This window comes from Sinocyclocheilus grahami, unplaced genomic scaffold (genome assembly GCF_001515645.1).
Source record: "Sinocyclocheilus grahami isolate Dianchi unplaced genomic scaffold, SAMN03320097.WGS_v1.1 scaffold74.1, whole genome shotgun sequence".
NCBI classification, from domain to species: domain Eukaryota; kingdom Metazoa; phylum Chordata; class Actinopteri; order Cypriniformes; family Cyprinidae; genus Sinocyclocheilus; species Sinocyclocheilus grahami.
Window position 1 is genome coordinate 1,969,165 of NW_015505253.1, and position 14,160 is coordinate 1,983,324.

The window sequence follows — 14,160 nt, forward strand, 5'->3', positions numbered from 1 at the left end:
TGCATGTGTGTTTTGTGTGCATATGTGTTATATGCAGTGTTGGGGGTAACTCATTACAAGTAACGCGAGTTACGTAATCAGATTACTTTTTTCAAGTAACTAGTAAAGTACTTTTTTCAAAAAAGTAATGCCAGTTTCTTTGTTTTCCCATTTATTGACTGACAAGTCTCCTGTCCCCAAATTTGGAGAAATCGGAAGTGCAGAGGAATTGTGTGCTCTAAATATGATGTTACTGTAGTTCTAGACTAAATGTGAATGTGCATTAATTCATCCCACTCACAAAAAACTGATTTAGTATTCATCAAAATGAATTAAAACGGTGAAATGCAAACTCAGAAAATGACGCAAACCTGCAATAATTAAATATGTTAAATAACACAAATGTATCTAATCCCATTTTATTAACCAATGTCTTTGCTGCTGACCTTTGATGATCCAGTTCAACCGTACTAATAAGCAAAAATGACTTTAGATAAACTAACAATTGTGCTTTGTTTTTTTTATTGCTGAAGAGTGTTTCTTCTCCTGCGTTCTACTGTACAGATGTGAATTCACTTTTGCTTCAGCCTGAGGCTTATTCATTACACTTTTTGGTGTGAAAGGGCTTTTATATTTGCTATAAATAGAACTTCTTAATATATTAAAAACAATCAAGCCCTGCTTATATTTAAAAAGTAACGCGAAAGTAACGCAAAAGTAATATAACGCATTACTTTCCATAAAAAGTAACTAAGTAACGTAATTAGTTACTTTTCCTTAGGGAGTAACGCAATATTGTAATGCATTATTTTTAAAAGTAACTTTCCCCAACACTGGTTATATGTATTATGTATATGTATTATAAATGTGACAAGAGAAGAGGTTAAACTCCCTATTCCAGATTCCTCCGGCCTGAGGGAATGTACAAAGTTTTGTTTTAGTTAAAATTGTTTCCTCATGTTTGCATGTGTTTCTTTCTATGTGACCACAGCCTTCACCAAATCATTGTTTGCAGAATGAGGGGTAAACAACATAATTACTGTGCATTGTGGTGTACAGCTAAAAACGTGTTGAGTATAAACATCCATACATGTTCAGTACTTGTGGGAATATAATTTGTTTAAAATGTGACAATACTATGTCTTTATATGCCCTTTATAATTCTTATAAAACGTTTTAACAATGCACTTGAGTTGACATGAGTTCATATAATTTTTAGAGAGATAAATACAGGCTGTTCTCATTAAAGGAGTGCAAGCATGCCAGAAAATTGTTTAAAGATGTTTACCTCACTCCTTTATTCATCTTTTGATAAATTAAATGCAGACTTTCATTTCAAACTCAATTTCTTGCAAGTCAATATGGTTCTTATAAAGCATTGTTTCGCAAGAAAATATGTTTAGCTTTGTAACCTTGACTGTATTCATCATGAAATGCACTTGTGGATGCTTAAACAGGATCCCATTTAGACAACACAATTTAATTTAAACCCACACATACTTTAAACTGGATCTCTTGTGCTTTGCGTTGAAGACACAAAGTAAATTAGGCAAAGAGGTAGTCATTTTCAACAAGCCATGTGAAGTAAATCATAGTTTAGAATACGTAAATGAAGCTGTCAAAGCCTGTTAACACACTATGAGTAAGGCTTTCTGTTGCCTGACTATGATTTGTGCTGTCTTTTGTGAATTGACTTGGATGTTAAACAGTTTTGCTGAAGTTTTTGAACTTCAGGACTGCTGTTTCAGCACTAGTGCTTTCCTTGGTCTGAAGCAAAACATTCTATGTGTGTGTGTGTGTGTGTGACTCGATGAAAGTGCAGTCATTGACAGCCGCAGTCTAATTTTAACCTGGTATATGACTGCCTGTAATTCATTTGTGCTGATCTGTAACTTGACTCAAACCAAGCGATTTATGCTGTGGCCAAATAAAAACACAAGATTGAGAGAAAAAGAGAAGGAGGAGAGAATAACACTGCTTAAACTCTCTAAGGAACACATTCTTTTCTCATTTTGCAACCAGCCAACTGAATTGCAATGGAAATCAAATACTCACGAACTCTCTTACCTGCAAGGTGAAACCCTGGTAAAGGAGCAATTAGTGGGACACAAACGTAAAAAACAACCTGCTCACTTTTGATATGTAAAGAATGTAATATGTATGTGTACATATAGCATGACAAACCTTTTATTGTGTGTATTGTAAATATATAAATAATATTATTTTTTTTATTAATTAATTAATTTAATATTAATCCAACTCTTTAATCTATCAAAATAAGACTGCATTTATTTGATCAAAAATACTTTTTTATTTATATGTTTTTATATATAATGTTGATGCAAAGCTGAATTTTTAGCATCATTACTCCAGTCTTCACAGAAATCTTTCTAATAATGCTGATTTGCTGCTCAAGATTTCTTATTATTATCAGTGTTGAAAACGGTTGCACTGCTTATTTTTGTGGAAACCATCATTTTTTTTCAAGATTCTTGATTAATATGAAGTTCAAAAGAACAGCATTTATTTGAAATAGACAAAATTTGTTACATTTAAATGCCTTCACTTTCACTTTTGATCAGTTTAATGCATCCTTGCTGAGTAAAAGTATTACTTTCTCTCTTTTTTTCCTTTTCGTGATATTGCAGTGCCATAGGACAATTAGTGCACCTGTTTTCAACAGTGACTCTTTATTAACTTGCCATTTAGCTGCTCTTTACCCAAAGTGTTATGGTACGCTAAATGCTGAGAAACTCCTTCGTCACTGATCCTTGAGATAAATGCCATACTCAAAGGCACACTTGTTATATGGTTCTTAATAACAGGGATTACTGATGCCTTCACAATGTTCAGGTAGTCACCAAATGATCTCCCACGCTGCTTATATTCTCACATTTATGTTTGACCTTATTGTCTTTTCAGGATGTATATGCACATATATCACTTACATTGACTTTGTTTTTGCTCTTTTGTTCTCGAACCTGTGCTTCTGAACTGCATGTGTTTACAGGTGCGTGAGAGTGGCGTGTTGCAGTCGCCTGCGCTTTATGTGGTTCGCTCTGATGTTCCTGACGGTCCTCTGCGTGGCGCTGCAGATGCTGGGAGTTGTCCGACAGGCCAGGTTGATCATGTTTTACAAATAATGCATGGTGACCTATACATACCGAATTATAAACAGATTGAGGAAGACTTTCAACTTAGATTTAACAGTTTGCTTTGGCGATTTCCATTAGGGGCATTAGAAATATCATGACAAAATTACAAACTTACTACAAACGTTTATATTATATTATATTATTATATAGAGAGAGTTTTTAACAGCTTGCATTAGACAATATTTCCATTAAAGGCAATGGGAAAAACTTAAGTTTGTAGCCTACATAAACTTTCATTCATTGGATGGTATTTCCATTACCATTACCATAAGGCAATGGAAGTTTTTGACAAAATTAATCTAAATATATAATAAGTATTATAAACATATAAATTATATAATATTACAGGTGCATCTCAATAAATTAGAATGTCGTGGAAAAGTTAATTTATTTCAGTAATTCAACTCAAATTGTGAAACTCGTGTATTAAATAAATTCAATGCACACAGACTGAAGTAGTTTAAGTCTTTGGTTCTTTTAATTGTGATGATTTTGGCTCACATTTAACAAAAACCCACCAATTCACTATCTCAACAAATGAGAATATGGTGACATGCCAATCAGCTAATCAACTCAAAACACCTGCAAAGGTTTCCTGAGCCTTCAAAATGGCCTCTCAGTTTGGTTCACTAGGCTACACAATAATGGGGAAGACTGCTGATCTGACAGTTGTCCACAAGACAATCATTGACACCCTTCACAAAGAGGGTAAGCCACAAACATTCATTGCCAAAGAAGCTGGCTGTTCACAGAGTGCTGTATCCAAGCATGTTAAATGAAAGTTGAGTGGAAGGAAAAAGTGTGGAAGAAAAAGATGCACAACCAACCGAGAGAACCGCAGCCTTATGAGGATTGTCAAGCAAAATCGATTCAAGAATTTGAGTGAACTTCACAAGGAATGGACTGAGGCTGGGGTCAAGGCATCAAGAGCCACCACACACAGACGTGTCAAGGAATTTGGCTACAGTTGTCGTATTCCTCTTGTTAAGCCACTCCTGAACCACAGACAACGTCAGAGGCGTCTTACCTGGGCTAAGGAGAAGAAGAACTGAACCGTTGCCCAGTGGTCCAAAGTCCTCTTTTCAGATGAGAGCAAGTTTTGTATTTCAATATATATATATATATATATATAATTATTAACATATAGAGGGAGACTTTTTAACTCTTTATTTAGATTTAACAGCTTTCATTGGATGATTAAAGTCAATGGCAATATCTTGACAAAATTACTTAGTATAAACTAAGTATTATAAATATACATTTATGTAACATGGACATTTATTATATTATATTATAAAATACAGATGGACACTTTTCAAATCAGATTTGTGTTGGTTCCATAAGGGTCAGCATCGAAAATGTACTGTCTCTTTCTCTCTCTTTCTCTCTCAGGAGCGCCAAGGTTTTGAAACTTGTGAGTGAGCAGCTGGTCAGAATGCCTGCAGAGATCCACAGGCCCATAAAGCGCAAAGATTGGGAAAACATTTGGTCTGTCTCAGCAGCCATTGCTGAGGAACCAGTGGACCAGCATCCTTTCATACAGAGAAGAGATGAGAGTGAAAATCCTCATTCAGAAGAGAGAAGGGAACAAGTCTTGGAGGATACAAGAAAAAAGCTTACTAGCACCAAAAAAGCAGCTCCACCAATAGAGGCGAATAAACTCTGGCTTGGCCAAGAATTTCCAAACCAGCCACAGAGGCCAGCTTTCCCCAAAAGGACCCCAGAAATTAAAAAACCACCACACTCTGATGACAATAATGATAAATATAGAGTAAAATCACAAGCTGACAACACTGTCACGTGTCAGCCCAAAAAGCACATCGTCTTCCTCAAGACACACAAGACTGCCAGCAGCACCATACTGAACATTCTCTATCGTTATGGGGAAAGCCATAACCTGACCTTTGCCTTGCCGCTGAACATGCACAGCCAGTTATTTTACCCAGCATTCTTTGCAGCACACTTTGTGGAGGGTGTCAGGACTCACAGCGTGAAGGAGTTCCACGTCCTATGCAATCATATGAGATTCAGCTCACAAGAGGTCAGTCCGAGAGCACAGTACCCATACTATTGGACCAAAGCATGCATCGGAAAGTAGTTGTTTTGCAGGATTGGATGAATAATAGAATATTCATGACATTAAGTCAAGACACTACAGGCACAACATTATGCAAACTCTCACGCACTGGTCAATTTTGAGATTTTGGGCTTTAAGCTTCCATGTCTTCTTTCAGACTAGTGGACAGAAAACATCCAAAATACACCTTTAAGGGTTTATTTTGATACACTTTATCTATTTGTGTCTGTAGATTTCAACTACATATCTTTAAAGGCCATTTTCTCAAAATGAGTTTTCTCATGTATTGAGCCAGAAATCTCCACTTCAGAAGCCACTACCAAACCCATTTTATTACTATCTATATTGTTTTGTATCTATAAGGTTTGTTGTTCATATGTCATTTGCCTGATTTAAATTACATTTTAGTCCTACAACCAGTGAAAACATTTTTTCCTGGTTGTTGACAGTATTTTCTGATTTACAGTGTGATAAAAAGAGATATCCCAAATTACCTCTGTAAAACCCTTCATCTCTAATATGTCACCAAAATGAACCAAGCAATTTGAACTTAGCTTTATACAATTTTCAGATTTCTGTTCTGCAGAGGTATGCAAATGTATGTATATTTAATTATATAATGTCCCATTTGCATATTTAAACAACATTTCAGAAAACGTGTAATACAAAACAATTGTCTTAATGTACTGTGATTAATCAACGGGGGAATATAGTGATATCTATTACTATTATTAAAATTATATTATTAAAATTTTGACCATATTCACCTATAGTGTTTTGTCTTTAAAAGTAAAGAGTTTCAACAGAAGCCCTTAAATGCCAGGGACTGAAAAAAAATTATAGTAAATATTACATAATAGATAATGCAATGCATTAAGACATGGTAACTGTTTTTGATTAAATAAATAGCATGATAGGAGTTTTTTTTTTATCCTAATGATGCATGTGAACAGATAAAAGATAATGCTTTCTCTTGTTAATTTTTATTTCATTTTTTTCTAATTTATTTAGTATTCTGTATTTATAATGTTATATTTATTTGCCCTTATATATAACTGCACATACCAATTAAGCACCTTTGAGGAGAATATGTTTGCAACTTTATCAAGACTGTGGTGTGAAAGCAATCCTAGATATGCGTAGACCACTTAGCAAGCACATTAATCATTTGATACAACTGACTATTTTCATTTTGAAGAGGAAGATGAAGCACCCAGTGCTAGATGAAAGTAGGCAGGTGCAGATCTGAATGATTTAGAAGACATTTGCACTGATTGCATGTAGATTGCATTCTGGGATGGAACTTCTGTTGAGCGGAATGTGTTTATGACTGAAACAAAGAGCAAGAGGTCAAATTTTTATCGACCTGTACTTAAACAGTGATGGAAATCTGAATAAAATATTTTATTCATAAGTTCATATGGTCTTTTCTGACTTGCAGGTGAGGAAAGTGATGCCTAAAGACACATTCTACTTTTCCATTCTTCGGAATCCAGTGGCGATGATGGAATCCCTGTTTGTTTACTACAAAGCGATCACGGCTTTCCGTGCTGTCAAAAGTCTTGAGGAGTTTCTGATCCAGGGTGGGCGGAGCTACAATGCCTCTGTGCCTAATAACCACTATGCACGTAACATTTTGACCTTTGACTTTGGTCTGGATAATACAGCACCCGAGAACGACACCGAGCTGGACAGACGTAGCGCCGAGGTCATCGCCGCCGTGGAACGTGACTTTCCGCTAATCCTCATCTCTGAGTATTTTGATGAGTCGGTGGTGCTTCTAAAACACGCTCTCTGCTGGTCACTGGATGATGTTTCATCTTTCCGCCTCAATAGTCGCAGTGAACGCTCTCGCAGGCCCTTGAGCGCAGAGACAGCAGATCGCGTAAAAGAGTGGAATTCACTAGACTGGCGATTATACCAGCACTTTAATGCCACTTTCTGGAAACGTATAGACTCCACACTTGGGCGGACGAAGCTCCAACAGGAAGTTGAACTTCTGAGTGCAAAGAGGAGGAAGCTGGAGAAAATGTGTCTTCAGGAAGGAGGGGCAGTAGATCCTGCGCAGGTCCAGGATTCATCACTGAAGCCGTTTCAGTATGGCGCAGCAGTTATTCAAGGTTATAACCTCCTGCCGCTGAACATGCACAGCCAGTTATTTTACCCAGCATTCTTTGCAGCACACTTTGTGGAGGGTGTCAGGACTCACAGCGTGAAGGAGTTCCACGTCCTATGCAATCATATGAGATTCAGCTCACAAGAGGTCAGTCCGAGAGCACAGTACCCATACTATTGGACCAAAGCATGCATCCGAAAGTAGTTGTTTTGCAGGATTGGATGAATAATAGAATATTCATGACATTAAGTCAAGACACTACAGGCACAACATTATGCAAACTCTCACGCACTGGTCAATTTTGAGATTTTGGGCTTTAAGCTTCCATGTCTTCTTTCAGACTAGTGGACAGAAAACATCCAAAATACACCTTTAAGGGTTTATTTTGATACACTTTATCTATTTGTGTCTGTAGATTTCAACTACATATCTTTAAAGGCCATTTTCTCAAAATGAGTTTTCTCATGTATTGAGCCAGAAATCTCCACTTCAGAAGCCACTACCAAACCCATTTTATTACTATCTATATTGTTTTGTATCTATAAGGTTTGTTGTTCATATGTCATTTGCCTGATTTAAATTACATTTTAGTCCTACAACCAGTGAAAACATTTTTTCCTGGTTGTTGACAGTATTTTCTGATTTACAGTGTGATAAAAAGAGATATCCCAAATTACCTCTGTAAAACCCTTCATCTCTAATATGTCACCAAAATGAACCAAGCAATTTGAACTTAGCTTTATACAATTTTCAGATTTCTGTTCTGCAGAGGTATGCAAATGTATGTATATTTAATTATATAATGTCCCATTTGCATATTTAAACAACATTTCAGAAAACGTGTAATACAAAACAATTGTCTTAATGTACTGTGATTAATCAACGGGGGAATATAGTGATATCTATTACTATTATTAAAATTATATTATTAAAATTTTGACCATATTCACCTATAGTGTTTTGTCTTTAAAAGTAAAGAGTTTCAACAGAAGCCCTTAAATGCCAGGGACTGAAAAAAAATTATAGTAAATATTACATAATAGATAATGCAATGCATTAAGACATGGTAACTGTTTTTGATTAAATAAATAGCATGATAGGAGTTTTTTTTTTATCCTAATGATGCATGTGAACAGATAAAAGATAATGCTTTCTCTTGTTAATTTTTATTTCATTTTTTTCTAATTTATTTAGTATTCTGTATTTATAATGTTATATTTATTTGCCCTTATATATAACTGCACATACCAATTAAGCACCTTTGAGGAGAATATGTTTGCAACTTTATCAAGACTGTGGTGTGAAAGCAATCCTAGATATGCGTAGACCACTTAGCAAGCACATTAATCATTTGATACAACTGACTATTTTCATTTTGAAGAGGAAGATGAAGCACCCAGTGCTAGATGAAAGTAGGCAGGTGCAGATCTGAATGATTTAGAAGACATTTGCACTGATTGCATGTAGATTGCATTCTGGGATGGAACTTCTGTTGAGCGGAATGTGTTTATGACTGAAACAAAGAGCAAGAGGTCAAATTTTTATCGACCTGTACTTAAACAGTGATGGAAATCTGAATAAAATATTTTATTCATAAGTTCATATGGTCTTTTCTGACTTGCAGGTGAGGAAAGTGATGCCTAAAGACACATTCTACTTTTCCATTCTTCGGAATCCAGTGGCGATGATGGAATCCCTGTTTGTTTACTACAAAGCGATCACGGCTTTCCGTGCTGTCAAAAGTCTTGAGGAGTTTCTGATCCAGGGTGGGCGGAGCTACAATGCCTCTGTGCCTAATAACCACTATGCACGTAACATTTTGACCTTTGACTTTGGTCTGGATAATACAGCACCCGAGAACGACACCGAGCTGGACAGACGTAGCGCCGAGGTCATCGCCGCCGTGGAACGTGACTTTCCGCTAATCCTCATCTCTGAGTATTTTGATGAGTCGGTGGTGCTTCTAAAACACGCTCTCTGCTGGTCACTGGATGATGTTTCATCTTTCCGCCTCAATAGTCGCAGTGAACGCTCTCGCAGGCCCTTGAGCGCAGAGACAGCAGATCGCGTAAAAGAGTGGAATTCACTAGACTGGCGATTATACCAGCACTTTAATGCCACTTTCTGGAAACGTATAGACTCCACACTTGGGCGGACGAAGCTCCAACAGGAAGTTGAACTTCTGAGGGCAAAGAGGAGGAATCTTAAGCAAATGTGTCTTCAGGAAGGACGGGCAGTAGATCCTGTGCAGGTCCAGGATTCATCACTGAAGCCGTTTCAGTATGGCGCAGCAGTTATTCAAGGTTATAACCTCCGACTGGAGTTAAATAATGACACTCGTCAGCTTTGTCAGAGGTTGATTACACCTGAACTACAGTACACCTCAGCTTTGTACACCAAACAGTTCCCTCAGCTGGCAGCCGCGCGTGTCGCTGCTGCAAAAAAGATTGCAGCTTCCAGAAACACTGCAACACACAGAGCTGTTAAGCGCAATATTGAGACAAATGTTCACACAGCAATGTCGAACAATACCTCACATAACAGTTCAAATAAAGCCATTGCGGATGAACATGTTTATTTTGATGTAAAAAAACAGTATAAAGAAATAAAAAGAAACTCACATAAACATACCACACAAAAACAGTTTATACACTCAAACATACATAAGGAACCACAAGAACCTGGTTTATTGAGATGAATAAATCAATTAGAACTCATAACAAAAATAATTAACTAAGGAGCAGTCAGAAATGAACGCATTAAAATATTTGGCTGGCAAAAAAATCTCTGCTCTCCAACATAATTAGCGTAACGATGTGTGAAGCACAGCTCATATAAAAGTTACTTTCAAAGCAAGCAATGTTTGTTCCTGTGTTGGTGAACGCAGGAAATTCACGTTACCAACTTGAAAAAAGGTGAACTTTTTCGCCCTTGCCGACTCCTGATTTTGGGTATCGTTTAAATTTGATCAATTCCAATTCCGATTCCGATTCTACTTATCGATTCCGATTCTTATCGATTTCCAGTTTTGATTCCAATGTGATTAAAAAAAGGAAGTCAAACATTTAGATATCAAACAGATTTATTCTGTGTCTCTTTTTGCAAAACATTTAATTGCTGCTGAATGCCATGAACAAAAATCAGCCAGCTACATAAAAACTGGACTAAGAGCTGTTTGTCTGCAAGAGCTGCTCAAGTCTGGATAAATTGAGACTTTCTATTTTTATGGAGGTTGTAGTTCTCTCACAATTCTGAAGAAAAGATATTAGCCAACTAAAAAAAATCTCATGGAATTTATGAAAGGAATGATTCAATGACTCTAGATTACTTGTTTCATTACTGGATGCATCAGTGTTTTTGAATGAATCTCTTGAATGAATGATTCAAAGACAAATACATTTTGAACAGCCCCTTTTCGCCACCTAAAAAGAAAAACAGGTGGAATTGAAATTTTAATTATACAACAAGTATCCGATTCTGGAATTGGAATTTATTTTCGATTCTCAACACTACTCCTGATTCCAATTGAACTGACTGGATTTTGACCGCGAAATTTCGCTGATCAAAGCTAAATGTGACTGCACATTTACAAACAACACCGTTCCATTCAGTACGGTTTATATGTATTTTTTTCAATGCTTTTAACAACTGTAATCATCACAGTGCAATGTTATACAGATTTAAATTGTTACCACCCAGTGAGCAGTATTTCTGCATCGCTTTTTCAGCAGCTGCTTTCCTCCGGTGCTCAATCTGCAGTGCTACAGCAAAAGAAATCCTATTTTTACTTGAATTGCTAATTTGAGTTTGCTGTCTGGGTCGAATGTGATGCAACAAAAATAAATGTTGTGCTATTGAGTTCTCACGGACTGCTCGTAATAATATAAATACAGTACAATGATACCAGTGTAGTCCGATTCACGAACGAATGACTCTTATGGGCTGGTTCTTTTTGTGAGTCAAAAATATACGGGATGACAAACCATTGACTCCAACGATGAGATGGTTATTTTTAGTGAATCAAAAGCATATATGGAGACCAGTGTGGTCCAATTCACGAGGAAATGACTCTTATGAGCAGGTGCAGTTGTTTAGCGAATCAAAAACATACATCCCAACCGGAGTCACTAAAGAATGAACTAGTTCTTTTAAAGAGTCTTTCAAAAAGACGAATCGTTAATTGAATTCAGAGAGACAATAAATCAACATCTGACTCACTTACTGAACTAGGCCTAGCTATCATTATTTATAGTGATATCCGTATCGAAATGAATCAAGGTTTATGTCTTGATTTTTCTGTTTTTCTTTTTTTAAATAGGCTTAATTAAACAAAATTTGTTAGGAATGGTAGCCTATTATCAAAGTTTTGATTTAAATATTGTGTCTCCATATGACATCTATTAATGTATTTCTGCTTTACCCTCCAGCAAAACCAATGATACCTAATTTGGGCTCTTAAAATGTCACAGGCTATGATTATGGTGTGAGACAATAATAATCAAGTGTGATGCATTGTCTTAGAAGACTAAGTAATGTCTCGTTTACCTTGTTTGCACTTTCTCTTTGGACATCAATCATCTCATTTTTATGAAAATGATTTTCCATTTGTAGACCAGAAGAGGCTTATTGTGCCTGTTCAGCTGTGTTTTGTGTTTTGGATAATGCAAAGCGTTCTGCTCAGTATGGCTAAGCTATTTCTCTAAAACCAATGGTTCAGGTTTCCAGTGTGAGTCAGAAGTTTATATAACATGGAGAAAGTGTGTGTTTGGCCTCTGCAAAAGTACAGATTCAGCTCAACTAAGTTTTTGTTATAATGCTAATTGGAAATTGACCTATACAGCAGTATTGTGAATAACTCGAAGAATAGGCATACACTTTGTAAATCCAGCTTAATTTATTTTTGCACCGTGTGGCTTTTCAATTTGAGTTGTTGTTAAATGTCACTGGAACAAAGTGGAAACTATATGTCACTGGCATTTTCAGACACATGAATCAAAGCCTAATGCAAAATACACTAAACAGATCTATTCGGTTTTTCTTTGCTATTTCTGACATTCCGGTCTTAGAAATACAGTGGCCTCTAAAAGTATTCAGACACTAATACTAAGGACGCAAACTTAAAGTTTGCTAGTGCTGTGGCATAGTTGTGCACAGGACAATAAGAGCTGTTGGCTCAGGTTTGAGTCTGACCTGGTTCATGTCCTGATCCCATTTTATCTTTCCTATCTGCATTCTGCTGTCCTATAAATAACGACAAAATGCCCTAAAATAAAATGATATATAAACAGAATGTATGAACTTCACTGTATTAGATAAAAATATCAAACCAGGTGAAATCAACAAACAAAACATATTAGAATTTTCTCAGAATGAACTGATGTTAATGTGATGTTTATGAAGTCGGGTTTACGCATCAGATCGATCACATGTAGTTCACTATGAACCCGATCCAAGTCTAAAAGTCCAAATAATTTGGCTTTATTGGTTAATTCTATCATTTAAAGTCTAATAAATGTCATTTCATACAATAATTGAATTGAAAAGTGAGCTTTCTTTAAAATGAACACTGCTTGGTTTGGTATTTTATTATGCAACACAATGACAAGTGTGGTCTTGTAAGTGTTCAAGTATTTAATGGAGCCTCTGTTTCTCACAAGTGGAACCCTAATTAATGTAAACGTTCTGTATTATGATGGATTTAATACAATGGCCATCTACAAAACCAGTCTGGAAATCCAATGCATTATTGAGGCCAATTTAAATGAAGAAAGCAGTCCATCTCAATGAAGAAAGCAGACTTATGCTAAGGGCTAATGCTGATTGCCAAGTTTTACCAGCCCTACTGAGTCTCTGAAGGACCTGGACCTTGATCATTACCCAGAATGACTTATGGCTGGTTCATAAAAGATCATCTGAACCAAAGTCTCAGAGCTTTAATCCAAATTTCTCTTTAATGTTATAGAGCAATATACTGTATATGTGTGGCACCTTATTTCAAATCTCTGAAAGCTACAGTGCATTTGCAACTGTTTCATATTTATTAATAAAAGATGATTCTCTGGTGATGGTTGTCTTCTCTGTACAAAACAAGCATGAAGCCTGCTTTGTGCCCTGAGTTCACATATTTTCTAGTGGAATGAGCTTTGTGGCATTTAAGTCAAGAATCAAACCAACAGTCTTGTGAAACAGTGGAGTTGTCATGCACCCAAAAGCCAAAGAGCAGATGAGCTGCTGTGTTTGAAGGTTAGCGCTCACTAAGATGTTTTTCATCAGTGTTGCTAAAAGAATGTGTTCGGACAGGCATGAAAGACTTCTTAATCATCTTGGATTTTAGTATGGAGATCTGAATTCGTCACCTGTAACCAAAAAAAAACAATGATTGTATCCACATGTCTCAACAGCACATTAAACAAGTACACAAGCAATTCATCTGCTACGTTAAAAAACAGTTATCGATTCGTGCAGGCTGCTATTTTCATTAACTAGCAAAACCACCAAATTTACACAACTAGACAAACTGATGTTTGAAACAAACAGTAGCAGTTAAATTAAAACAAATTAGATAGTCTTGACCACTTTTAAAGGCTAATTTTTAGCTCCCTTTTTAAATTAAAATAATTATATATTGGATATGGGTGTCTTATTTGTATTATAATGTGCATGTGTTAAAGTTACTGTGAAATATTTTAATATTAATCATCCATCCATGAGTCCATGTGGTTGTGGAGTCCGTGCACTTAAGGCTGTCCACACTTTAAGATGAGACTGAAAATAATATAAAATAATATGATATAATTAAAATAAAATAATAAATTAACTATACATCATATATA

General features: G+C 36.1%; 1 protein-coding gene across 3 annotated transcripts; it reads left to right on the forward strand.

The window, feature by feature from the left end:
- Window positions 1-2,606: 2,606 nt before the first annotated feature.
- On the forward strand, window positions 2,607-10,352 carry LOC107585737 (galactose-3-O-sulfotransferase 2-like). Of its 3 annotated transcripts, none has more exons than XM_016272888.1 (4): window positions 2,607-3,100; window positions 4,527-5,175; window positions 6,653-7,331; window positions 9,631-10,352. In XM_016272888.1, the coding sequence occupies exons 1-4, from the start codon at window positions 3,027-3,029 to the stop codon at window positions 10,023-10,025; spliced, it is 1,797 nt and encodes a 598-aa protein (XP_016128374.1). In that variant the 5' UTR covers window positions 2,607-3,026; the 3' UTR covers window positions 10,026-10,352. The 3 variants fall into 3 exon arrangements, with proteins under 3 accessions (XP_016128374.1, XP_016128375.1, XP_016128376.1); XM_016272889.1 differs by having other exon boundaries at window positions 6,653-7,279; window positions 9,579-10,352; XM_016272890.1 differs by lacking the exon at window positions 6,653-7,331 and adding an exon at window positions 7,355-7,474 and having other exon boundaries at window positions 4,527-5,055; window positions 8,952-10,352.
- The last annotated feature ends 3,808 nt before the right edge of the window (window positions 10,353-14,160 follow it).